At 40.3% G+C, this 26,316-nt stretch overlaps 1 protein-coding gene across 2 annotated transcripts in view; it reads left to right on the forward strand.

The window, feature by feature from the left end:
* Nucleotides 1-26,316, forward strand: part of LOC147722680 (cadherin-10-like) — an 862,765-nt gene that overhangs the window by 257,703 nt on the left and 578,746 nt on the right. For both annotated transcript variants that reach the window (XM_086965170.1, XM_086965171.1), the window contains exon 2: nucleotides 21,691-22,059. In XM_086965170.1, the coding sequence (XP_086821296.1) occupies nucleotides 21,808-22,059 (252 nt within the window). In that variant the 5' untranslated portion in view covers nucleotides 21,691-21,807. The remainder of the gene's footprint in view (nucleotides 1-21,690; nucleotides 22,060-26,316) is intronic.

Here is a 26,316-nt window from a genome sequence, read left to right on the forward strand (position 1 = left end):
AGTAGATGAGCAAAAGTGGGCGCTAACCATGGAGGATTGGGGCCCCAATATAGGCGCTGGGTCAGAAGCTGAGGAATATTTTTTTTAAAAAGCTGAGTAGGACAAGGAGGGGCATGGAATAACAATGGACAAGTTGGGGGGAAGCAACAGACAACTTACATACTACTTGTTCAGCTACAAGACTACAACTGCCTTGATTTATCACACTGCATGACACAACATTGCAGGAATCTTAGTAGGAAAATATCCAAACAGGCACCTCATTGCGCTGTAATACTGTCATACACAACATGGTGGCCATCATAAAAGTATAGAAAGCAATGTTTCTATACTTTAACAAAGTCCGAAGACATCTATTGGCTTTTTAATGCTAGCACACTTTCAAAGCATCCAGCATTGTCATGGTCGACAGCAGCGACCACCAATGGTGATTACATAGTGGATAAAGTGTGTCAGGGATGTAGAGAAGTTGGGCAAAAGAGAGTCGGGAGGACGAGAGAACCATGCAGGAGCTGGGAGTAAAGGTGTTAAGGAATATTTAAAAATAAACTGAACAGGATGGGGTGGGGTGAGGTGTGGGAAGCACAACTGATAAGCTAGGGGGAAGGAATACAGAGAGTGGGGAAGGAATGTGAGGGGAAAGCAGCACACAGGGGAGATAGTAATGAAGTATATGCATTCCCAAAGAGTGCTGGAAGAAAAATAACCAACAATTTGTACCCTGAATGAAAGCAGCCTTAGTAGACAATTCATCCTATCAAACCACTGTGAGATTCACACAGTGAAGAGCTTCATGATGTGCAAATATCTTACATAGGTCTATTGATCACGGTTATAAACAAGTGCAGCTCTACTTCTGAACAGTCCCGCCATCAGTCAAGTGAAGCCTTAACGAGAATAATGTGTAGGATTCAACGATTTGAGACTGGCGTCATTACTGAGGCAGGCATCACTACCTCATGTTAATGTTAATTTACATATTACCTCACATCGTAAAGCCATATAATCTTCTACCTCATACTGATTTGCTTAAATAGATGTGTTGTAGTTAACCGTAACCGACCACATAAGGCACAATGTTCATTCTGAGATATTTATATCTATACGCACCTCCCAAAGCCTTATAATTATCTACCTCTTACCTGTGTGATATGACTATCTACCTCAGTTCTATGTGTAGTTATATATATGTCTTTATATGTTAATCAGTAACATGCTCTCTTTTGTATGTGAAGCGCTCTGATACCCATGGGTCTTGTTCGCGCTATACAAAACTTTATAATAAATAAATAAATAAAATACAATCCAAAATACCAGGAGCAGGAAGGTGAGATAGACAAACAAGTCATTCAGTCATGAGCAAGGGGCTGACCTAAATACCCCAGTGGGTATATGTAATATTTTGGAAACAGTGGGACATGTTTACAAGCGCTTATCACCACCAGACGTCACTTTTTATGGCGTTCTGGTGGTGATAAGCCCTTCACCTTATTTACAAGGTAACAACACCCTTAGTCCTGTTAAAATATTAGCATTGACTGGGTGTTAATGTGCAAAAAGGTTGCAAATGTGGTAAATACCCCATTCTAGGGGATGATATTTAAAGTGTGGTAAATATGGTATACAACGTTTACAACAAAGTTTTTACCACGCACTACCACTACAACGCAGGCATTACCACGCATACCATTACAACGCATTGCGCTGGGGGGCGCTCTAGGATAGGGAATAAGTATAATTTTATATCCAACACCTTCCCTAGTGTCCACGGGGACTGGAGTTGGAATATAAAATTATACTTACCACTATCCAGCACCTCTAAGCGCTATGCGTTGTAACGGTATGCGTTGTAAATACCGCGTTGTAATGGTATGCGTGGTAAAAGTATGCGTTGTAACGGCATACATCCGGTAAATATGCCACCTATTTCACCTACCTTGGAATGACAGCTTACGTATTAAACTCACATGTGTGAGGCTCTTCCCACAGAAAAAGATGAATAGCATGAATAGCATTTCACAATATTTTAGTACTATTGTAGTACCACTAACAATAGGCCCGATCATTTTCACCTTTAGTTTAGCGTAAAAGGGACGGCAAATGGGTGTTGCGGCAGGCGTTCCACTGCAACACCCATTGCTTTTGACGCTGCCCCCTGCGCCAAAAATAAGATTAGGGAAAACCTGATCTTCACCTGGTGAAACAATGAGAAATTATTATTTTCTCCTTGTTTTTGCTGTTTCTAGGTGTGCTGCATTATGCTTTCAGCATTTTCATGCCCTCTCTGGCCAGGCCACTGAAAGTGCACAGAAAAGATTGGCCAAATTCTAAATGCGTTTAAATTTGACATTCAAGGACAATGACGTGTTTTCAATATTACATTATACAGCAGCAGCTCATTATTATTTTTGCAAATAATCATTGTAACCCCTACCCGTTTCTGATAGGTGAGTACCTGCTTTGATCTAAAAGAAACTTTTTATGGATGTTGCATGCTGTTGAAAAACAAACATTTCTCTGCAAAATGTCTGTAATAGACTCTCACACATTAACACCATTAAAGTCAAAGGAAAACAGTGTTTAAACTTCAATTCAAGTTCATCAGGGCAAGAATTTGTGGATCAGAAGTGGCTTTATCATCCCCCCCCTTCCCCTGAATGACTAGGGCCCTGAGTCAGGCCCACTTTGCCCACGCCTTATAACAACTCTGGGGCTTTGCCTTTCCCTCTGAACTCGCATACACAGTAGAAATCCAGCTACCCAGTATGCAGAATGTGATACATTTGCTCTCTGGGATGATAGAGGTGTGTGCTATGAGAGGAGCAGAATGGACATGGTACCTGAATAAGTTTATGCCATTGGGCGTGCCTGCATTCCAGCAAGCTGTATCTGTGCCATTGCCAGACGAGTTCAGTTGCCAGCCAGAGCCAGTGACTAGCATATAAACCACTGGGTCTTTAGCAGATCATCTGCTGCTCCTCCCTCCTCCCATTAAGCAGCATTGAAAGAAATACAGATTGACATAAGATGGATTCCTTCATTTTTAGAAGCATTAACTTGCAATGTATGATTCCCAGGTTGGTAAAATTTGAAAGCTAATGTATTTAATAGTTGTCTCTGATGTATTTAGTTATGAAAACTTTCAGACCTAATGTGTAGTTGAAATAAATCTAGTAAATAGAAAATGTGCACAATGGATGGCAGTAGTAACATTTTTCTTAAAAGCATAGTGGAAATTCCATTTGGCCAGTAAAACATGTTTTTGAGCCAGCTTGTGCATATGGTGATTTTTAAATGTATACACTCTCGTATTCCTAAGTATATATTTGCATCTGTGTGGATAGCTTGGCTTGTCATTCTTGCCTGTTTTCTTGTACATATTTTGTTTTCCCTATTCATAATGTTTAGAAAATATTAAATAACATCCATTTCTCAAGATGTTTTAACCAGACCGCATTGCAAGAATGCTCTCCACTCCACACATCTGCTGCATATAATTACTCATTTGTAAACAGCCACAACCACCAACATTATGAGATGGTGAAAAATCTTTGATGCATCACTTTCTATCAGTGATTATTGTGCCATAATGAGTTAATATGTATATGTGCATGTGAGTTGCTCTTCACACACTTTAGGGCACTGCTGCAACACTTTGCCCTGGGCTTCCTTCATGACTCTTAAGTGGCTGGGGGCATAAAGAACATTGCTTTTCAGACCTTCAGGAACTTCCTGCGAATAGAACTTTGTTGGTGGTACAGTAGCACTGCTGGCTGAAGAAACCTGTGTAAACAGTATGTAGACACAGTTGCAAATCCGCAGAATCTCACTCATCGTGGTAATGTAATTAATAAAACCACAGAAGGCAATTTCTGTTTGTGGTGTGTGCTATATAAAATCCAAACATTCATGTGTATAAATTCACACTATTATAAGTAGTGGTGTGTATTGCGTACTTGCCAAACATACAGGAGCGGCCTGTGATGGTAAGTGTGGTGGGGCGAAGGGGAGAGTTGACAGACAACTAAAAACAAAATTAAAATTAAAAAAACACGTACCTTGCACTCGCCGCATTGCCGAGTTGGCTTATGCGGCGAACGCAATGTAAGTGTTTTTTTTTATTTTCCTCTTTGTCATCTGTCAACGCAGCCCCACCCCAACGCTCTTACCTGCAGGGCTGCTCCTGCAAACGTATTTAGTTAATGTAAAACAAATCAGTTATTTTTAATGGATGATTTTGTGTGTCTATTCATTACACCAGTCAGAGATCAAACAAACCATAATGTCACTGGAATAGACTCACCTGTTTCCTAAGTGCACACTTGATTTTTAAGGGGAGAACTCACAGGATTTCACATGCTGTGTGACATGACCCATTTATACCATGTGAAGACTAGTTCTAAGAGGGTGGAGAGCCAGCAACATGCTCTTCCATGGCTACAATTTGGCAAGTGATGCTATGATTGCGCCTGAGCAAATTATGGTTATGCTAGGTCTTTTGTGGCTGTACTTGGGAATGTGACTGTTGCACTTCCTGTCAATGATTGCCTCTTTGAGTGGTCATATAAATAGAGTTTTATCTGTTTCAGTATCTTTCCTCTTTATTTCCTTGATATTGTTTTTATTGGGTTTTCAAAGTTTAATGATGTCACTTTCTGTAATATCAATAGTCAAACGTCACGTGACAAAGCATTCTGTCATTGCATCAGTGTTAAAGGCTATGTGGTCACTTCCTATAAAGCCATGAGGGGGAGGAGTCAAAAAGTGTAATGTCACTTCCACTACACCAAGGCATTTTGCTTACTTGGTGCCCTTGATCACTGTTGACAAGAACTTCATAGAGTGTTGAATCTGCAGACTGGTATCCTCATAAGCACCGGGACCAGTATCAAATAAAAAGGTTTTGTGGTATTCGAATTTGTCAATGGCATTGGCTGTATCTTATAAAGAGATCTGTGTAGATGGTATTTGAATTTGTCAGTGGAAAATGTTTTCAGTTGTCTGATAATTTATTAGCAACAATGTAAATTGATGCTGACATATAGTACTGTGCAATGTACTGTTGGTGAATGAGCATACAGCCACAAAGATAGCCTTTTCCACAATAAATTCTAATACCACAAAGAGAAATCAATTTGTGTTATATGCCATGCAATGGATTATCAAGAAAAGCTTGTGAGTGGCAGAGTTGTAACAAAAATAAGAAGCCCTCCCTGTAGAAAGTATAAAACATAACTCTTCACATGAGTTTCCATAATGGTAACTCAAAAATATATTAACCCCATGAACTCTGGCAGGCAGAAGACAGAAAACGTGGCCATTTCAAAGCTGTCAAACATATATTTTTGTAAGTGCTGAAAGGCTTTATTGGATTGTAAATCAACTGGACCGGACCTTGGGGCATATTATCAAGGGGGGTTATCTCTGCTTTTTTGGCTTTAAAAGCCAAGAAAGCGGAGATAAAATTATCTCCCTATTACCTAGCTGTCGCTAACACCAGTTAGCGACAGCTAGTAGGAGATAGCGACCATCTTGGGCCCCACTTTGCATGTCAGAGAAATTTATCACTAATGACATGCAAAGTGGGCGTGCCAAGATGTTAGCGACTGGAAACAGTCGCTAACATCGCTATCTCCTATTACCAACTTTTGGAGATATTCGCGCTAAGCGCGAATATCTCCAAAAGCTAACACCTGCTCTGAGCAGTTCTTAGCCATGTTATCCAATGGGAGGTGGATAACATGGCTAAGAGCATAAGCTTGATAATGCATGAATATCGCTGACTTTTCAGCGATATTCATGCATTGCAGCCGATTTTTATCGCATTTGCGATAAACCTTGGTAATACCAAGGTTTATCTGCAATAAAAATCGCCGCAGGTCGGCGATAAATTTTTGTCTCTAACCAAGCAATAGCGATAATTATCGCTATTGCTTGGTAATATGCCCCTATGTTTTTTAAAAGTGCCTGTAAGAGAGTAATACGATATTCTGTAGTTTAGTGATATATTTACAAGAGTTCAAATATCGCTCTTTGAATGGCATGCATCTCATTTCTCAAACTGTTCTTAGCATGGCTTAGTCTTGAAGCATGTCTTAAAATGTCACACCACTTTCCAAGGTGCTGAATCAATACCAAAGTGCTACACTGTATGCTGACAAATATGAGCTAAGCAAAAACCTTTTTGCACATTAACACCGAGTCAATGCTAATATTTTAACAGGACTAAGGGTGTTGTTGGCAACTTGTAAGTCATCAGCTGCTATTTCTGCTACAAACAGAAATAGTATGAAAAATTGCAAATGTCAAACATATTAAGAAAATTGGGATAAAAGTATTTTACAGATTATCCAGCCAACATGTAAAGTTAAAAAATGTATACACTGTACCATAAAGCCTTTGTTTACCGTTACATTTGTATTAAAAGGCATACATAGTGTAGTTAATTTTCGCTGTTCCTATTTTTCTTTAAATCTTGCTATTTAGTACGTTTTTTTCCGTTTTATATGGTTTGTAACCATGTCACTGTCATAAAAAGGGTCATACTAATAGCCATTTGCCTGCGGTTAGAATACAAGAAAAGTAAGCATTGTGTGCCAAACATCACAATTAAAACAATGAATAGTTTATGACAATAGAAATCTTTAAGGGAGAAAAATGATCGGGCCTATTGTTAGTGGTACTACAATAGTACTACAATAGTACTAAAATATTGCGAAATGCTATTCATTTAGGAGTGTCCATTTCCACCTCCACCTTTTCTCCTATCTTTTTCTGTGGGAAGAGCCTCAAACATGTGAGTTTAATACGTAAGCTGTCATTCCAAGTTAGGGAAATAGGTGACATATTTACCACACTTTAAATATCATCCCCTGGAATGGGGTATTTACCACATTTGGCAAATACCTCACATTCTGAAATTTTTACTTGCAAATGAGAATTAACATGAGGAATAGTTATTTTACGCACTGAACTTTGCATGTTTTGCCTTTTGTTACTCGCTTTTTCTCCCAATACATTTTGAGAGTTGATGGATAGGAAGAGAGGTCGATTGAGGGAAGGGGGAGGGAGGGCTGACTTGAAAAATTTTGCAGGGGCTGCTTTTGACTCTCAGTCTGCTCTTGGGAGGCGTGGGTTTGCGACAAAGCCATACAGACACATGCTGCAGTAAGGGACACGCTAATTTTTTTAAACATCTGATGGATGAGGTAATCCATGAAACCGCAAATCTACTAGTGTTTAGGCTATTGGCCATAGGTGCGCATCTCACGTGCCTATACTATCATAAACAATTAGAAAGACAACTATATTCCTGTGTGTCAGACATATATATGGTTGTCATTTTTGTCTCAAGTGATAATGAAAATGTAAGCTTCTAATGAACCCAAAATTCTTAATAATTTGTGTTCAAGGTAAAATGTATTGTGATGAATGGACTCTTTAAAAAATAGTCCTATATCCCCGGGTGCATTGGCTTAGGGATCCATATTGTATAGATGTATGTGCCTTACACATAGAAAATCCACCTATAAGCATCTGCTGCAGTTGCAAGGTTTCTTTTTTAGAGGTTATAGATGAAAATGTAAGTTACCCAGTCATTTCTGATATACGTCTTCTTTCCCTCATCCAGCATGTGGAATGTCTGTGCAACATAGGGTTATCAAATTAAACACATTCTGATTCTTATTTTTTCTTCTCTGAAAAACATTTTCTAGGTAAGGTGTTTCCATCTCACACATCCATTGTACTAATGTGAAATATTCGTGACATTTCTCACACATAGCACATAACATCAGTAGCTTCAATTAATCAGTGGTCGTAAAATGAACTGGTGCGCTGGCCCACCGGAGAGCTAATTGTCTGTTTTCAAAACACTGCGCTGTTTAAATCTCACACTATTAACATGGAACTTCTCTGAGTTAGTGCATTAGCTGCAGAGTTTCTGACTAGCATTGAGAAGAGCAATGAACAACGGAAAAAAGGATAGCTTGCAAAACATGGTCCCTGATCTAATGGAACATCGAACAATTAAGGAACAACTGGGAGATCCTGAATTTACTCCCTTCTTGACAACACTTACAATCATACTCCTGCAAGAAAGATTGTACACGTACGCATGGGACCATCAAACATTTGCCACCTTCACAATCAAATTCCCCAAACAGAAACGCGAGTCATTCAGTGGATAGATGCAGGGATCTTGTTCCAATGAGGTGAAATCAACCCTTAATGCAAACAGTACTGGTAAGAAGATATTCAGACCAGGAAATCATGGACCTTGACATCTATGCCCACATGAACCTAAACAGCTGTTTGGAGGAAAGATTGCCTGGCTATATCAAACATTTCAACCCATTTCCAGAAATCACACAAGACATCATCTGTGGATATCTAATTCAAAACTTTGTGAGGGGAAGAGGACAGTAAAGGCTACCCAGAAGCCCCTGGAGATGTTGAGGCCGCAGATATTTCACATGGCCCAAAAAGAGATACAAAAGGGAGCAATCCTAGAACACTTTTTCCTAGAAAATCTTGAAGTTAGAAAATAATGTAGTTTGTCCCTTAATACAGCACACAACAAAACCTCCTCCCGACCTATGTCTCATCTCCTCAGCAATGCTGTTGATAATAGACTATTGGGATGATTTAGTGTCTGGTTGGCAGTTTAATCTCCATCATGGTAATGGAATACTTTACTCTTTTACCCTGATGGACATCCTGTTCACTGAATTGATAGTTGTCCATCTGGCCCACAGACACCTCTCTTCATGGTAGTTCTTGTCAACATTGGAAAAGTTTGATGGGCGATAATATCATAAATGATTACCAGAAGTCAAACTTTTCCAGATGTTTTAATAATAAGGAACTAATGTCCCCTGCACTCTGGGAGTGCTCTCCCAGGGACATTAGTTTTCTTGGAGGGTGTGAGCTTCTTTATTATTTTTTCCTATTCCTCACTATCAGGTTTTACCGGGCGGTGACAGACAGATAAAAACAGTTAACATCATCCACCTTAAATAGGGCAGACAGAGTTATGTGCCTTCCCCAAAGGACCCTACTCACTCAGGCTGTTAGAGAAATTACTTTGTCAACAGAGTCAAAAGGAACGTCATCAGCAGAACACTCACAGTCCACCGACTCCAAATCGAGCGAATTGAGGGTCTGGCCAATAGGGTACTCTGTTGTATTTGCAATGGACTACCCTGTACGACAAACTCCATACCACCACCTGTATCTTCATTCGCCATCATCATAACTGACTGATGTACCTCCTAGCACTACCATGGAGACAATAACCCGCTCCAACAGAATTTTTATGTCAATTTGAAATATTTATTTTAAAGAGTACATAATCAACACTGAATTTGAAACCTGCAACAGAGCCAGGCTACGACGTGGGTCCCTGAACACAGCTGAATTGGCAAACGTAGTAAACAAAGACCTAAAAACATTTATAACAATCTTGGAGCAGATACCTATGGAATCAGTTACTACCATGTAAAGAGGATTAACCCACATGCCAAAAATGGGACCAGAGTAAATTATAAGAACATGATACAACACATTTGTGGAATTGATTTGGACAGTCGAAGTACATAATCTAGAGGAAATTATCAACCAGCCATGAACATATCAAATAAAGGTACACCAGAGCATCTCTATGTGGATGAAGTGGTTCTGTAATTATATAACAAAGTAAATCAACATAAATGAGGCAATAGTGCAGATGGAGCAGTGCTCTACTCAGAGAATAAATGAACTGAACTAAAAATACAAAATTACACTCTGAGTTGTCAACAGTAAGCAACAGAGGAAGTTTATCATGAATTTTCATGTTTCCATTTTGAGCAATCAAGTGACAACAGCAGGTGTATTGTAAACGTTTTCGCACATCTTTCAATCTGCAGGTCTCATCAGGACAAATGCAATCTGTCTGTCAGCCTGTGGAACAACAAATAGAAGAGGGCTCTAAAAATGTGTGTCTGAGGTTGCTGTTCCTGAAGCGGTTGTGTCGTACATGTCTGCGTACCTCGTTCAATGATTTATGAACACAAATGTGTGCTTCTATTTACAAATAGGAAGCAAGCATTTGTCTCCAGATCAGACTGTCCTCAATACAAATGTGTCACTGAAAATGAATCCTGCGTGAACATATTTCAGTATACAGTGTTACCAGAAGAAACAAGCATCATGCTTTCAGAAACTATGCATCACTGTACTGCATCACTATAAATGGACAACGGGTCTGACCGCACCACATAGTATCCCTATGTCAGCATATTTGTCATGTAGTGTTACACTAAACACATTTTCACTTGTGTCGCAGTTGGCACTGCATAGAATGTGACTCAATTAAAACGATAGTGCTCACATCCAAGACTTTACGGTGTACAAAACAGATCCCTAAGAGTGAAAATTAATCAATCTCAGTCTAAGTCCCAAACAAACACTCTTGGCGTTCCTCAAACATTTGCTCTCGCACCCATTCTCTTTAACACCTTGGCTGCTCTTGAGGATCCTCTGCTGTGCTGGGCCATAATGTTAATGGGTGTGGTCATGACGAGCTCAGCTCGTCATGAGCACCCTAGAGGTATACCTCATGACGAGCTGAGCTCTTCATGAGCATCGAAGGGGTTAACCTGCTGATGTTAGGAATTGAAAGTCCCCCTCTATGTGCTGTGCACATCATGAAACTTTGAAAAATGCACAAAATTGCATTTTTCAACGTTTTTGCAAATTACCATGAAGTTCAACTTCATGGTAATTTCCTACTCCTATTAGCGAAATCGCTAATATTTTTACTTTGATGTATTGCATTTAAGGAATTTCAATTTGGGATTCGTTTAATGCAATCGCACTTTAAGGAATCTCAATTTAGAGATTACTTAAATTGCGATTTTTGCATTTGGGATGATGCATCCAAAATGCAAAAATACTGGTCGCAAAGGGGGAGATTCTGAGAATCTGCCCGTTTGCGACCGGTTTTTAGCTTGATGCATGTGGCTGATAGTAATTTATTGAGAACTTGCGAAGGGTCTATGGGGCTCTCGAGTAACAGATATAGAATCAGTGGTGCAGCAAAAGTGGTGTGGACCCTAACACAAGCTGGAGAAAAAAGAGCCTCTTCTTCCGTATTTAATAGCAAAAGACACCCATAAATCTGGCACAGCTGCCATCCCACACTCAAGCCCTGGTGGTACTGCACTTACTGCACAAGTGATAGCTAACCCCCTGCATGTAACTACTCAAGGAACATTGTTTTGTTATGGTAATTTAATGGCTTATAGGGTGCTCTGCACTTTCTAATTCATTGCCGATTTAAAACACAATTCCTTTTGCTGACTTTCAGTCAACTTAAATTGGTCACTCTGATACTGTGCTGACTGTGAAGTTTTGCCTACATTGAACTATTGAATATTTTACTATTTCCACTCTAGGGAAACGGGTAGAGAATGAACATGCTCAGTTACATGTTGATCAGTACACACATACCATACTTTGGACCTGATTCACAAACTGAATTCTGTAGTTTGTTTGTTTGGTGAGGTAAATCACAATTTATTTGTGAATGCTCAGGATTTTTGCAAATTTGTGGGTGCTCACAAATTTTCACTGCAAACCACACCTTGATCCACCCACTCCCTACTGCTTGTGTATGCATTCGTGGCACACAGTTATGCAGAAGTAAAATAATTTACAGCTTCCAGGTTTACTTTTCTGGATATCTGGCAGGAATAAACAAAGCAGTTTTCCACCATACATGTAGATTTACAGCAAATTGCTTTGTGAGCCTACATGTCATGCCCCCTAATGCAAGCAAAGAAAATAGGCCCGAGTTAGTGTAGTGGATCCTCAAATCCACAGTCACTGAACCTAATGTAATAAAGATAGCTGTTCCCACTGGTTATGGGTCTCCAAGTTCCTCATCCTACCTGCCTTTCCTTCCTCTCTAACTTCTTCTCTTCCCTTCTCTCCTCTTATCTCATTCCTCCGTTCATGCTCTCTTTAGTGCCTTCTTCGTCTGTCTCTTTCTTCAACTCGTTTATCACTAGTTCTTATCAGCTTTCTCTTACAGATATCTTGCCCCTTTCTCTTAATCTTCTGTTGCCCTTTTCTTTTATTCTTTCCTTTCTTTTTCTCTTTCTCTCCCATCTTTTCCCCTTCTATCATTCTTGTCTCTTTCCTCTATAACTCTCCTTTCTGTTTTTCACCCTCGCCATTTATTTCACCTCTGTAATCTCTGTTCTCCATTGCTCAGTTATCCTATATTTCCATTGTCACCCTCTACTCTTCTCTCACCAAACAAAACACAAAGAGACAGCCCCCAAGTAGACTTTGTTTAAAAAATCCTGAAGGGGCAGCCTCCAAAATAACTGCGCTCAAATGAAATTTCAGTTAAGCTGAGATTATCTTACATTGTTTCGATAACTTTGCGTTATGCGAAATTCCTGAAATTACGCCTGTGGTTGCACACCCAGACTGCATTACAGCCAAGGTGGAGAACATGCCCAGGGTCCCATTCCCTGTCTGACCGCAGAACCACGGCGCTTAGACCAATCACAACACTGCATTGCAGCGTTGTGATTGGCTCAGGGGAGCCTGAGTGGTTCCTGCTTCCAAAGAAGCCACGATGAGGACGAGAGGATGAAGAAAAGGCAGCAACCGGCGGCATACAGGTAAGTGGGTTTTTTAAAATGTATTTTTAATTCCCTCCCTCTCCCTCAGCTCCCCCATCCCCTATGCCCGTTTGGTAGCAGTCGCTATTGAATTACGTTATTACACCATATTGCGTAATTACATGCAGCTCAAGCCAAACATTTAGCACAAGGGCTCAGGAACAATGTGAACGACTAGAAAGTGAGTGGCTGCTGTTTGCGGCATTATGTTTTTAGCACAACTTTGCTTGCTGCCCAGCGTTTCGTGAAAGATTGGTAAATATTACCCCAGATGCTCTCTCTCTTTTCTTTTATATTGTTGCACCAGTGGTTTCAGCATGGACGTCTACCAGCCCCTTGCATCATCACTGCCCTAATTACAATTTTTGGAGCCACAATTACCATGTCTTTTTTCACTTGTGCTTCACATAAGGAATGTCCTAGCAGTCTTTCATTCTCCTTTTCTAGGGTAAGGATGGTGCCAGCTGGCACTCCAACTGCGAGAAATTATGTATGAGGCTGAGTTATTGCTTTTTTGCCAAAGGGTAAGCAAGCTGGATGAGGCCCTTAGTGGTATATAAAGCAGCACTTAGCTGTGTAACCCAAAAAGAAAATCTTAAGTCACAATAACCCCTTACTGGCGGCCCAAGGAATCATCTTACTGAGGTCTCCATCCAAACGACGTCAGCTTTTGAAGTCCCTAACACATTTCGTTCTGCCTTTTCAGTTGAGTTGGCAGACTACAACCATTACCTTGTAAGTGCTTTGACCCGGGACATTTTTTAGATTAAGATGTTTTCATCTGTCATGTCAAATTTTCCCCATTGCGTGTGATGTTCTATTTTGCCATTTAAAGCACCCTGGGGAAAGAGTGTTTCGCATCCTTGTGCTTCACAAAACTGTTTTGCATTAGCTTTCAAGTCTCCTGATAATATGATTAATAAAACACTGGATTACTTGTTAATTAAATCAGGCGGAAAAAGAATACGGTAAAGGCCGCAATATTAAAAATACAAGCAGGGAGGCATTCACAGTAATCCCTTCCTCTTCCTCTCTGCCTCAGGAAAGCTTTTAAAAACGAAAGCTCATCGGAGATTAATGCCTCTGCAGTTTTCGTTTCTGTGTCAAGCTGAGACCATCAGAGCCTTGCAGGCACTGGGCACTCTGGTTGCATGAGCCACTCGGTATATTGCATGTGCGCGTTTGTGCGTCTGTTTCTTTGATTCAAAACATCTCTAACACCTTAAAGGGATTTCAATGTTTCGCCAGGACATCATTTGGCAACATCAGTGCAGCTGACAGTTGTGCCACCATTGAGGGAGCATTAGCCTTGCTGCTAGAAACATCACTTTCGGTTCCATTTCAATGGGTGACGACGAGGGGGATTGATACGAGTATCTCTTCATGTCTGGAGAGAAAATCCATACACCAGTTCGAATTTGAATATATTGGAAGAGCCAAGATATTGTTGTGTATCAGTCAGTCAGTCAAGAGGTCTTTATTCGATTTGCATCATAAAAAACAAAATACATAAAAAAACAGTTCATACAATTTCACATATAAGATAATAAATACGTTACATTTTAAAACCATGTTAAAAAGAGTATTACATTTAGACAATAATGTACAAAGGACCCCTGACTACATAAGAGCAATACTAAGTTGCAACTAAAAACTCATAAAAACAAATACAATGGGAACTTCATTTACCAAGGTTGCGAATGCGGAGTGACCAAGCCCAACTCAGAACATTGGGATGCACTTCAATTAAGTGGATCATGACTACTAAAGGCTGGCTTAAGCCTTTTGCTCCAACATTCCAATGCTTGTCTTTCTGTTTCTCCCTTTTCAATGTAGAATGTTCTAATGTCCTCACAGAACTTGTGCCTCGAACTACACCGGTTGTTAAAGGCCCTCAAGCTTGTTATATTTCCTTGCCTGTGCCTCGGGCCTATAACTTGGTCCAGGGTCTCTAACAAACGGTATAGCCTTTGGAAGTAGGCTGGCTGTATTGGTAAACCACCAGAACAGACTCATTCATTCAGGTAAAAAATGAAGGCCAAAATGTACGAAACCTTCATGCAACGTAGCAACAGAATTTGCTTTCCTGCATTGTGTGAAATGCAGAGAGCAGAAAAGTGCACGTTTTATTAGGATATGACACACTTCTGCTCTCTCCTAGTGCTGGCCCACTTGTGACAGCCTAGCACCAGAGCAGGCACGCCTGCGCCTTGACGCAAGGGTGCCTGTGTTGTATTCAGAATAATGTTTGTCCAGGAAAGGATACCTTTCTGCACAAAAGCTATTCTCAGAGGCTTATTCCTCATTGCCTGTGTAGAATGATGAGTTAACTGGGAGAATTAAAGATATTTCTTCTTGTTACGCAACCCTAGGAAAGGCCCACCATTGTGGTGCAAACCAACCTTTACAGACTGCATTAAATCTGGGTTGGCATTAAAATACATGGGTGGATGCATGGGAGTGATCATGCTATTCCTAGATAACACCTTTCAGACATGAGCTAACAAATTGCAACGTAAGACACTGCCTTGCATTACTTTTTGAGTAAAATCCAACGCAGTGCCATGCAAATCTTGATTTCAGTGGCTTAGTAAATACCAAATACCATTTTTGTTGTGGCTGAGCCAAACAAATGGTACAAACGCGATGGAAAATGTTAGTAAATTTGGGCATTGTTTTTTAAGGAAATGTGTTAACGGTTTAGCCTATGCAGAAGAGACAGCACACAGAAGACACATTTGGTTGTATTGAGAAATATATTACATCACAGGCTCATAAAAGCACATTTAGAGATCTGTACTAACACTGATAAAATATAATGCGCTGCTTGTTGCTGCATGACATCTCTCAATGTCACCCTTGTGACGTGACGACGCTATGTCAGTATTTGTCAAACTAGCTCCATGTTAACAAGGCTGAGTAAAGACTTTTTTCAAAAGGATATGTAGTGGCTAAGGTCTGATTAGCATGTCTCAGGCCCTAGCAATTTAAACCATGTCATAATTTCAAAGAGCAAAACAACTAGGGAGCACCACAGGGAGTTAGACTTTCTTTCAAGGTCTGTCTTCAAATAAAGTTTTGTCATCATGAATTACATAAGAGCAGTGAGCCCATTAAAAACAAACACTTTCTACTAACACCTGAATCACTCTGTTCAAAATAGTCATAATCTCAAAAAATGTGCTAAGCTCATTTGTCCTTAATGAGTCACATGCTAACCTTCCAAAAAGAGACAAGTTGAACTGCCATTTGAACTATTACTAGAAAAGCAGATTGAAGGTTAAGTCACATTTGAAATAGGACATTATAGAGAATTGAAAAATCTACCCTTTAGAAGAGATACCTTTATGCGCTGCATTAACATCATAAAGAATTCACGAGCATGCTGCTTCTTGCTGCAGAGTCTGAAATCGCAAAACCAGCACACCAGAATTTCACATGGAGGGGCATAGCTTAGGGAGGGTGTATGATATGTGACATCCCTCAATTAAATACATTCTTAATTTGGTATTTGAGACCAGGGGACCTGGGTTGGGTTTGGTATCTCTGTGTCAGTTTTTCTTGTCACGAAGCAAGAATGAAAGGCAAAACAGTGACCTTTGGTGCCAATGCATGAGAGATAGAGAAGAGACAGAGAGAGACAGAGACAGATAGAATCAGTGATGCCCCTCTGGTGGCTGAATTTCCAAATGTGAAACCAGATAAGCTGCAATTAATGATGGCTTTCCTCCTTGTCCAAACTGCATGATCCTAGGTAAACAGTTTATTTATTAGGCCCTCCTTTTTCCCTATTATCACATGTGTAAATACTTGACTTTAGTATTTGAGCAGTGCAGGCACCTCTTATGTTTGATTTATTGGACTGTAATGTTGCTACATCTAAAATTAATATCCAGGACACATTTAGGGATTTCATGACTACTGATTTACATCTCGTTAGTGGCACTGTCATTTGGAGCGAGCCCTGAATATTCTAAAAAAGTTTAGTTAGTGTCAGTCTATAAGGCTTCCACATGTTACAGAAAATCACATTTTTTTAATACTTAAGAGATTGTATAATAATTATACATTATTTGTTGCATGGTATATATGCCAAACGCTTGTATGGTTTGGTTCATGCATGGACTCTTAGAGCCAAGCCAGAACAATGGTTTAGCTTGCCCGAATAATTTTCTTGCACACTAGAGAAACCAATCTTTCCGCTACCATGTTTCTGCCAGCACTGGTTCTTGCCGGCACTGGTATTCTTCAGAGAAGTGACAGGGATACAATTCACTGTGACCTGGTAGAAATGATGACTCCCACCCCCATGGATCACAAGTCTATCCTCACAGTATCTCCCAAATAAGGGAGATTAGGTCTGCCCCTAAGGGGCAGATTAGGTCTGCTCCTTAGGAATTCTTCCCTCTAAGGCTACAGTGGCCATCCCTGTTGAATTCCCAAAAGTGGGTGGTTTCTTAGGACAGAGTCCCCTTGTTTTTGTCCTAACTCAGAACACTCAAAGCAGCATGGTTGGAAATAGGGTGCCCTGGGCCTCTGCCCACTAGAACCTCCTCCGTATTATTCAGAAGGGACATGGAAACTCTTTCTCCCACCTTACTCTGGGACTTATCTGTGTCTCCCTGGACCTCCCATTTACTATGCTCTGGAAACCTGAACCACCCTTCTTGGGGTTACTCCCCGGTACCTTCTTGTGGACTCTGGTGCTGAGCCAGTGGTCTGCGTTCTTGGCAACCTCCCTTGGGCCAGTGAGCTTACTATCCACTAGGTGTTGGTGCAGCTCTGTAAAACATTTGCTAAACATGTGCTCCCGGGAAAATAATTTGTATAGCCCTGGGTAATCCTTCACATCACTGTCCTTTACCCAACCATCAAGTGCCTTGCAAAAGAACTCGACACATTCCGCTCAGGACTGCTGGAGCAATGTTTGGCTTTTCCTAAACCTCTACCTATACTTCTTTGGGGTAAACCCATTATATCTGATATGGGTAGTCTTCAAGGGGGTACCCCATGTATTCCCTCTTACCTAGGGCCATCAGGGCATTCCTCCCCTCACTAGGAACATGCCTCCAGAGACTGCCCCCAAAGCCTCTCTAAGTATTCAGTGCATTTCCAGGGCAACCTCATAGGCTTCAAACCACTTATCTATGCCATTCCCCACAAGCAAATTAGCCACCAGATCCTTGGTAATGTGCACCCTCTTGTCTCCAGTGGACACTGGAGGTATGAAGCCACCATGGTTGCTGGACTCTACTTTTTTGGCTCTGATGTCAAGTTCTCTGAACACTTAGCTCATGGACAATTCTCCTTTCCTGCAGGACCAACTTCTTTTGCTCAAGAGCCCGGAGTCCTAAAAGCCATAAAAAGGGGTTTAGTAGACAGAATGAGTGAAGGAAAAAGGTTTGCCGGTGATCATGCAGAGGGGGCCAATGTCCAACAACCGGTTTACCAAAAAAATAGTAAATCTGCACCACAGCAGTACTTCTTGAATAAGTGCAAATTTACAACTTTTTGGAACTCATAAACATTAGAAGTAGGAGGCTTGGAAATCTGTGACAGACTTAAGTTTCTATGCATACTACTGGCAATCAAACCCCAAAGTTGATTGGATGAATGCTTGCAAATAGTCTAACTGATGGCAATTTCTCTGGGTACCATTCCAACCCATCGTTTTCACCTACTGTGCCACACTAGGCAGAGTCCCACCTAATGCAAATCAATACTCACCTTGTCCCTCATGGAAACAGTTCATCCTGAACCATGGCCATTTCAGCCCTCTACGCTGCAGTCCACGGTTTTTTAGATGGTGAATTTCAGATTCAATCCCCAAATGTCACTGACTAAGCTATGCCGTGATAATCTGCATATAAATTACCTATATTGAACTGTTATTTGAATTTTCAAGAATACATTTTATTTGAGGGATAACATTAAATCTAGCCTATAGCCCCATATTTCTGCAACATATATAGCCAAAGCCATGAGTTTGTCCATATATGCTGTTATTTTGGCTTCACATAAAACACCTCTCTCCCTTCTGTAAAAGGGAAGCAAGGCTCTAATTGTTCAGTGGTCATTTTTAACGTTGGCTCAGCTGACTGCAAGATAAAGGAGTTTCAATCTTTAGGGCCACATTTGAAAGTGCCGTATGCACATCTAAAGGTCTATTTGATAGGATATGCTTTTATTTAGGAATCTTTCTGAATACCAACACCATGACATGAATTATGGACATTTACTGTCAACATTCTGTTAGTACAGTAACACTCACATTAAGATGTTGATTTTTGTAGAGCAGTTCCTCTCTTGGCTATTGTACCACAACATCAGTGAAAAGGAGGGTGAATATAAGCTTCATGTCCAGTATTTGGGCCTGAGTTGAGTTTATCACAAGGACTTCTCATATCTCTTCTATATCCAAAATAAACTAATAGCAATAGTGATAATATGTTTTTGTAAAATATTGATCTTGCTACCACTGCTTTTGTCAAGCCTTCACACTGTAAATTTCAGTTGTTATTACCATGGAATCGATTGCAAATGGATGAGGGGGGTTTCAGGCACTTCCGGAAGTCAAACTTGTTTCTTTTATGCCACAAAGAAATATTAGTATTGAGCAAATAATTCACTGAGGCATGTTTACAATTGAACAGGTGGGGCTCCATCACACTGTCATACTATGCAGCGAGAAACAAATCAATTTTTTCTCCACTTTTCCAAACCTAACTTTGGGGCTCATTAGGATTGCGGATAATCCGCATCCTCCGGGCCGGCGGAAGCCACCACCGGCCTGGAGGATGCGGATTATCCGCTGCGGACTGGAAAAAGACCCCCCGCCAGTTTAGGATGGCTGGGGAATCTATTTTCCGTCCGCCGCTTTTCCACCACGGTCGGAAGGCGACCGCAGCGGAAAAGCTCTGACATGGCTGGCGGTGTCTATCAGACACCGCCAGCCATATTAGGATAGCTGCGGTCATATTCCTTTTCACGGCGGCATTTCCGCCGTGGAAAGTCATATGGTGTTGTCTTCGGGGGCCCGTTGCGGGCCCCCAGGGGAGAAGGGGGGGTGGGGGGTGCACATGGGGGGTACCTATGGTACCCCCCTGCCTTTGTGTGCACGAAGCGGCAGGCACCACGCGGTGCCTGCAGCTTCGTGCATGCTAAGGTAAACATGGTTTTTTTAACATTGCGGCATGTGCTGCTTCAAGCAGCACCCGGCGCAATGTTAAAAATACAGGATGTGACCGCCAGGGTGGCGGTCACATCCTAATTAGCACGGAGGGACCACTGCTGCCCCTGCAGATGGTCCCTCCTCCTCTGGGGTGGCGGACGGGCGCAGGTCCGTCCGCCATCCTAATAGGCCCCTTTGTTTGCTTAACTGGTAAAAGCCCTTTTACACCAGTCAGCCATGACGCTCATGTTCCTCAAATCAGAAGAAAATAAGGGAAAGCATGACATTTGTAAAAGGAAACCTTCCAACCATTTGGGAGCCTCGAAAGGAATTAATTACAAAATATCAGGCACGGCCCGTGCAGGGCGTTCTACCGGGGCGGTGACGTAAGGAAGGGGAGGGTCAGGGTGGGGGGTTGTAAAATGTGGGATATGGACCATTAAACGAATTTTGTTACCCACGCTGCATCGCCAAATGTGATGCAGCGTGGGCAACGAAAATCGTTTCATTTACTTTTTTTGGTACTTACCTGTAATGGTCCATATCCCACATTTTACAACCCCCCACCCTGACCCTCCCCTGCCTTACGTCCCCGCCCCGGTAGAACGCCCTGCACGGGCCGTGCCTGCAAAATATAGCAACACAGATGGGGAGCCAAAGCTGAAATACTGCAATGGTGGGCAGACTCTTCATTCATACAGACTGGCAAGAACATAAAAGGGAAATGTCTTAACCTTTCTGCCCCGTCCCTGCATTCAGAAACATATGCCCCAGAATACAACCAGACAGCGCACGTTGCATTTTGGAGCTTTGAAGCTGCAGGCCAACCACCACTTAAAAGAACAGGAATTGCTTTCACATGTCAAAAAAGATAACCACCAGACCAGCACCACATAATCGTGTGAAACTTTTTACATTTTCAGAAAAACGCTGACGTCTTACTTCCTTGAGTAAGCATTTCACTAGGTAGTGGGCACACATGGTCCCATCGTTATCCCTTACACACACTTCACAACTTACATATTGGCTACATCTTGCCTCCCACCTGGTGGGATAAAAGACTGCCAAGAAAGGTCTAAATGTGTCTATATATGAGATCCACAATTATAAAAAGTGTGTTCTCTATTAGGAAGACTTAACCATCAATCCAGCTTTTAAAAGGGTTAGCACTGATATTACACATAAGCGCACCTTGCTCAAGAACCGCACATTAAAATTTCATAATACGCATATGATACTATTTGCAATTTTACACATAAAACACGTGGCCTCATTGCTGCATGTAGCTTTTTAAAGAGCTCCCTAAGTATGGTCATTAGCATAAAAAATAATTTAAATGGTGGCAGATCTATACTTTGGATATTTCTATTACATACATTCTTTGAATATTGAACAATAACAAGTGACATACATTCGCAGTAATAATTTCACAAAATGGTTTCGAGAAGTTAGTTATATATGTTAACCTTTAACTAATTATGTATAATTGTCACTTCGGGCTTTTTCTGGCAAAGCAGCTGTTTCAATTGTGTTAGCTATACGAAATTGCTTCAGATGTAAAACAAAATATGACTAACTTACTGTTGGTTTAAGTGTGAATGGTTGAGATGAAATGACAGCATGATGAGTACATTAATCTCATATTTTCCGGCAATGCTTGATAAGAAGTTTGAGGAATAAATTATCTACCTTGAATATATTTATTTTTGGTTATATTATCTTTTATAGATTCAAGACTACATTTACTATTAAAGGAACAGCACACATATACTAGAACATTTTAGATTACATTCAATATTATGCACTCTTTGCAAATCTGATGTCACTTTATTTTTGTTTTAGATTTGGGAGCAGCTTGCCTCAAAGATGAACCACTGTAAAGAAGTCTCCAGTATCACTTTTTGCTAAATACCGCCATCGACTAATCGTGAACAAAACAATACAATTTCTGATGCTGCAATGACTTGCCAACCATTAAGAACTATGATACTGCATCAAATCTTTCTGTCGTTGTTCTGGGTAAATCAGCCAAGTCCTTGCTACACAGAGACTCGGTTCAGGAGGACTTCTGATTATCAAGTGAAAGACGTTCTTGGGTATGTCTCTGAAAGTGATGGGAAACTGCTTCATCGCCAAAAGCGAGGTTGGATGTGGAACCAGTTCTTTTTGCTGGAGGAATATACAGGATCTGATTACCAGTATGTTGGAAAGGTATGTGCCTATTTATATAATCATTTAGAGCATATATGAAGCATGTTTTACTGTTCTCTTGGAGGGGCTCTGACCTCAAGAGACCATGTTCTCAATTGAACTAGATGAGACTGAAACAAAGATTAACAACGGACAAATAATGAAACTAAGAGCATTTAATTTGGGAAACTACTAATTCTTAATTGAATGGGGACCAGAAAAAAGGTCTACACTATCTTGTAGTGATGTGACCTTTACAAGGAAGTGTAAACATGATGAAATCCTTTTTTGTCAGAGGTTACAGTCAAATTAAAAAGAGAAGGCAACACAGTACCCCTCAGATAACCTGTATAGAGCAGACAAGGCAACATGAAGTGATAATGTAGGGTCCATCACTTGCATATTTTAAATGATTTAGAATTTGGTGGCATATATCTAATAAAACTAAATTACTGTAAATGATTTAGGCTTGGACATTTGCTCATAAATAAATCTGTCAGTTACCTGTATAGAGACAGGTAATGTAAAAAATAATGTGACAAAACTTTTACATTTCTAACTAAAACTAGAATTGAAGGCAGGTACATTTATTTTTTAAAATACACTTATATCCTTCAACTAACGCAAGTACTTTAGTGCTAGACGCTTCTTAATATTACATGGAGTCCATCATCTTCAATATAGAATGTTCAGTCAAACAGCTACAGTTCTGATCTGAGGAAATGCCAATGAGCGCACCAGTTCCACAACCAAAGAGTTGTCTGTTAATTCTCATACACAATCCACCCTTGAGTTTCAGTCCCATGTGCTTGGATCCCCTACTATATCTTAAGCTCAAGGTAGCTGTGATGCATGGACAGTCCTTCGGGTATAGCAAATAATGAATCTCGGGATAAGTAGATCTCCAATCACAAATTAGCTTCAGGCAGTTTTAGACTGTCAGTGATGTGATATGTGCCTACACTAAATGTAGTACGCTAGGATATGTCTTTGTGTTTAGATGGATAAGAATCAAGAATTTCATAGCACCCAATGCTCTATACAATCCAACGACGATTGACTACTGAAGGCTTTGTGATAGGTTATCAACAAACCAAAGAACAGTTTCTACAAAAGAGATGTGCTCTTGACATCATGTTTGTGAATATCTCAGAGCACCAATATTTTAGAATTGTATCACATTTTTTGGCATGTCTTTGGTTATGACAGAGTACTTCAGCCACTTATTTGCCTTGTGATGAGCTCACTAAATCTGCAGGTTTCTTTCGATAACATGTGCGTCAGCGGGTCCCACTACGTCCAGTAACAACCAGTTGCCATTTTCAAACCCCTGACCATCTGTCATTTGGCTATTTGTACATACTCTCTTGTTCACATAGCTGTCTTCCTTAAATGAATGATTGAATAAATTAACTTTAATAAGCAGTTCCTCTCAAACAACTGAGTAGAAGACAATCATTTCCTGTAGGACTAGGCCTTTTCAGCCTACACTTTAATGTACTATGCAAAGATAATGGCCCAAATTCTGTGTTACCAATAATTGTGTTACAGGGGCAGTGTGGAAATTGGCCCACCAAAATGTGTTGAATTTAATTACCCAGGTAGCACAATGTATGTTTACGAAGAAACTGACACAATCTGTTTTATTGGTTTCTGCAGGGTGAGCCCCAGTATCCCCTCTCAGTAGGACATAACACCTATCACTGTTTTGACTAATTTTACAGACATGGAGTCCTCTAAGGTACCATAGTTCCCACATGTTTGCAAACAATCATTGAAGAAGAATTCCTTTGAAAAGCATTGCTCATCCAAAGTACATTTCTAAATCTTTATATATACAAGAGTAACTAATAGGAGCTCTACCTTTGAAAGATATATGGGTTTGGCACAACAATAATGATCATGAGATCTCTCTGTGTGGACTATATCACTGGGAGAGAACATTGTTCCCATTATATGATTAATGGACGATTACATGTTGGCTCTGTGACAGAGGACATTTTAGCCAAAAGAATAGCATTAAAATGTGTCATAAGGCCTTATCTTTGAAAATATATTTTCGGGGGCTTAGCAATGAGGTAAACCCCCACATCATTCTTGAAAGAGCTACCCATAGCATTAATTGATCTCGGTCTCGTACTCCCATGCCCTCTTGTCCGATTGAATATGAATAGCAATTTTGCTGACATCATTTCTGTTTTCAATTTTTGGTTATTGACAGCCAAATGGGAAAAGGCAAGCACCACAGCAAGATTTTAACTTATGAAAACTAGAATACATGAAGCATATACTCTCTATATGACTTAAATTAATAGCAATAGGTCTGGTAATTTCCCATCTTGATACCGGCTGAGGTCTGTTTAACATACTGCTAGATTTTTAACCAATACAAAAAAAGATATCACCCCAACTCCTGTTTAATGCAAAAGTTCACCTACTTTAAGTAGGTGTGATATGATAGCTACTTGCGTCACCTATAAAACCTTGCACTACAACACTCACACAATTTTTGCTCAAAAGTTGTCCATGTCCGGATTGTGACGAATCCTGTAGTAAAAAGAAAAGCTCTCTCTGTACACCAAATTTTAAGAATTGCACTTCACGCATATCCTTCTTGGGCGGTGCTACTGCAATTTGTATCAATCTTCTAGTACATATCAGAGATGCCCTCGTTTTCTCTGCTTTAAAAACAGGGTCATTATGAAACTTTTTCATATACCTGATTATTCACCATTGTATCTGTTTCCTGCAGTACCTGTGGTTATTTTGTTCTACCAACCATGTCTTACTTCTTCTTGACCTCACTGTTCTCAGGTGATACCCAGCTGCATGATATACAAATGCTACTTCATGATACACATATGCTACTTCATGATATACATATGCTACTATGCTACTCTCCTACGTCTAAACTAACCACCTCCTATTGAATACTTACTTTGTTTTCCCCTCTGCTGCACTGCACTAGGTCTTGCTGCCATCTTTCTGGTTAGATGGTTCATACTAGGGACCACAACTATTATCTGTGTAACTGTACTTATTTACGTATCTCATGGTTTGATACTACTCAACACTTATCTTGCAATTAACAAACAAATTACTAATTTTGTTGACATTATTCTGACTTTCTGTATATGTTTTTCCACGTCCTATGCTCAACCCAAACAATGAATACTTCCTGTATGCTAATGTCCTAATTGTTTCAGTTCAGTCCTTCCTCTACTTTTGTTAATGTAACACCTTGTACAGTGCTCTTATTTTCTTTTTTTAGTAAACCCTTCTTTTTACCCTAACATGCTTTTGTACAGCGCCCTGAATTTATTTCAGCAAATGCTTCTTTTCATCTTAAATTTCCAAATGCTTTTGTACAACTACCTGAAATTGATTTCCACGCAATGCTTCTCTTACTCGCAATATTGCAATCGCTAAAAATAGCACTCTGAAATTATTTCACCATTGGCTTTCCCTGCTCATATTATTATAGTGCATTGTACAATACTCTGAATCCTGGGCAGGTGGAGTCCATGTTACATAAAACAACAAAACAAATGAAAACCTTGCACATACAAACATGCCCTTACAGCGGCACACACGCAATTCACATGAAACCATGTGTGGCCTTAAAATCACAGGAAAGTTCATGCAAGCAGCAAAACTGTCCCAAACTATAATACTATTTCCAACTACTTTTTATGACTGTGTACCAATTTATGAATCTTTAAATCATAGATTACTCGGTAGAGGTGTTTTGCTAGTATTTTGCACTTTGCGGTGAAAATATCCTTCATGTGTTGCATGATCTGTTTGCATAGGCATATCATACGGACATTCACTGAGCAGATGTAATGTTATAACTGTTGTAGATCATTTTCAGAGGGAGTTTGCAGTGTAGTTTATTTTGCGTTGAGAGTAGCCACTGCAATGCTTTCACTAGTCACAGGTCATGGTTGATATGGGTGGCACTCAATACCTCATTTTGCAAAGGACGTTCGAATGTCCTTTTCACAGTTGACTTCGAATGAATGTTGCCGAAAATACCCCATTGTAGACAACAATTAGCAATATTCTTAAGAGCAGACTTTTTCGGTTTCCTTCAAATATTCCTCAACAAAACGCTGACCATGATATGAAACTCCCTATTCAACATTTTATGCTGACTCCTCATAAAATGCTCAACTACGTCCAGAGATGCCTCCCTTTCAATACATGCAAATGTTTGGATTTAAGTGATATGGGAATTCATTGGGAAAAACCTTTCCTGTTTATCTACAGGGTGGA

This window comes from Lissotriton vulgaris, chromosome 4_1, assembly GCF_964263255.1.
Source record: "Lissotriton vulgaris chromosome 4_1, aLisVul1.2, whole genome shotgun sequence".
NCBI lineage: Eukaryota > Metazoa > Chordata > Amphibia > Caudata > Salamandridae > Lissotriton > Lissotriton vulgaris.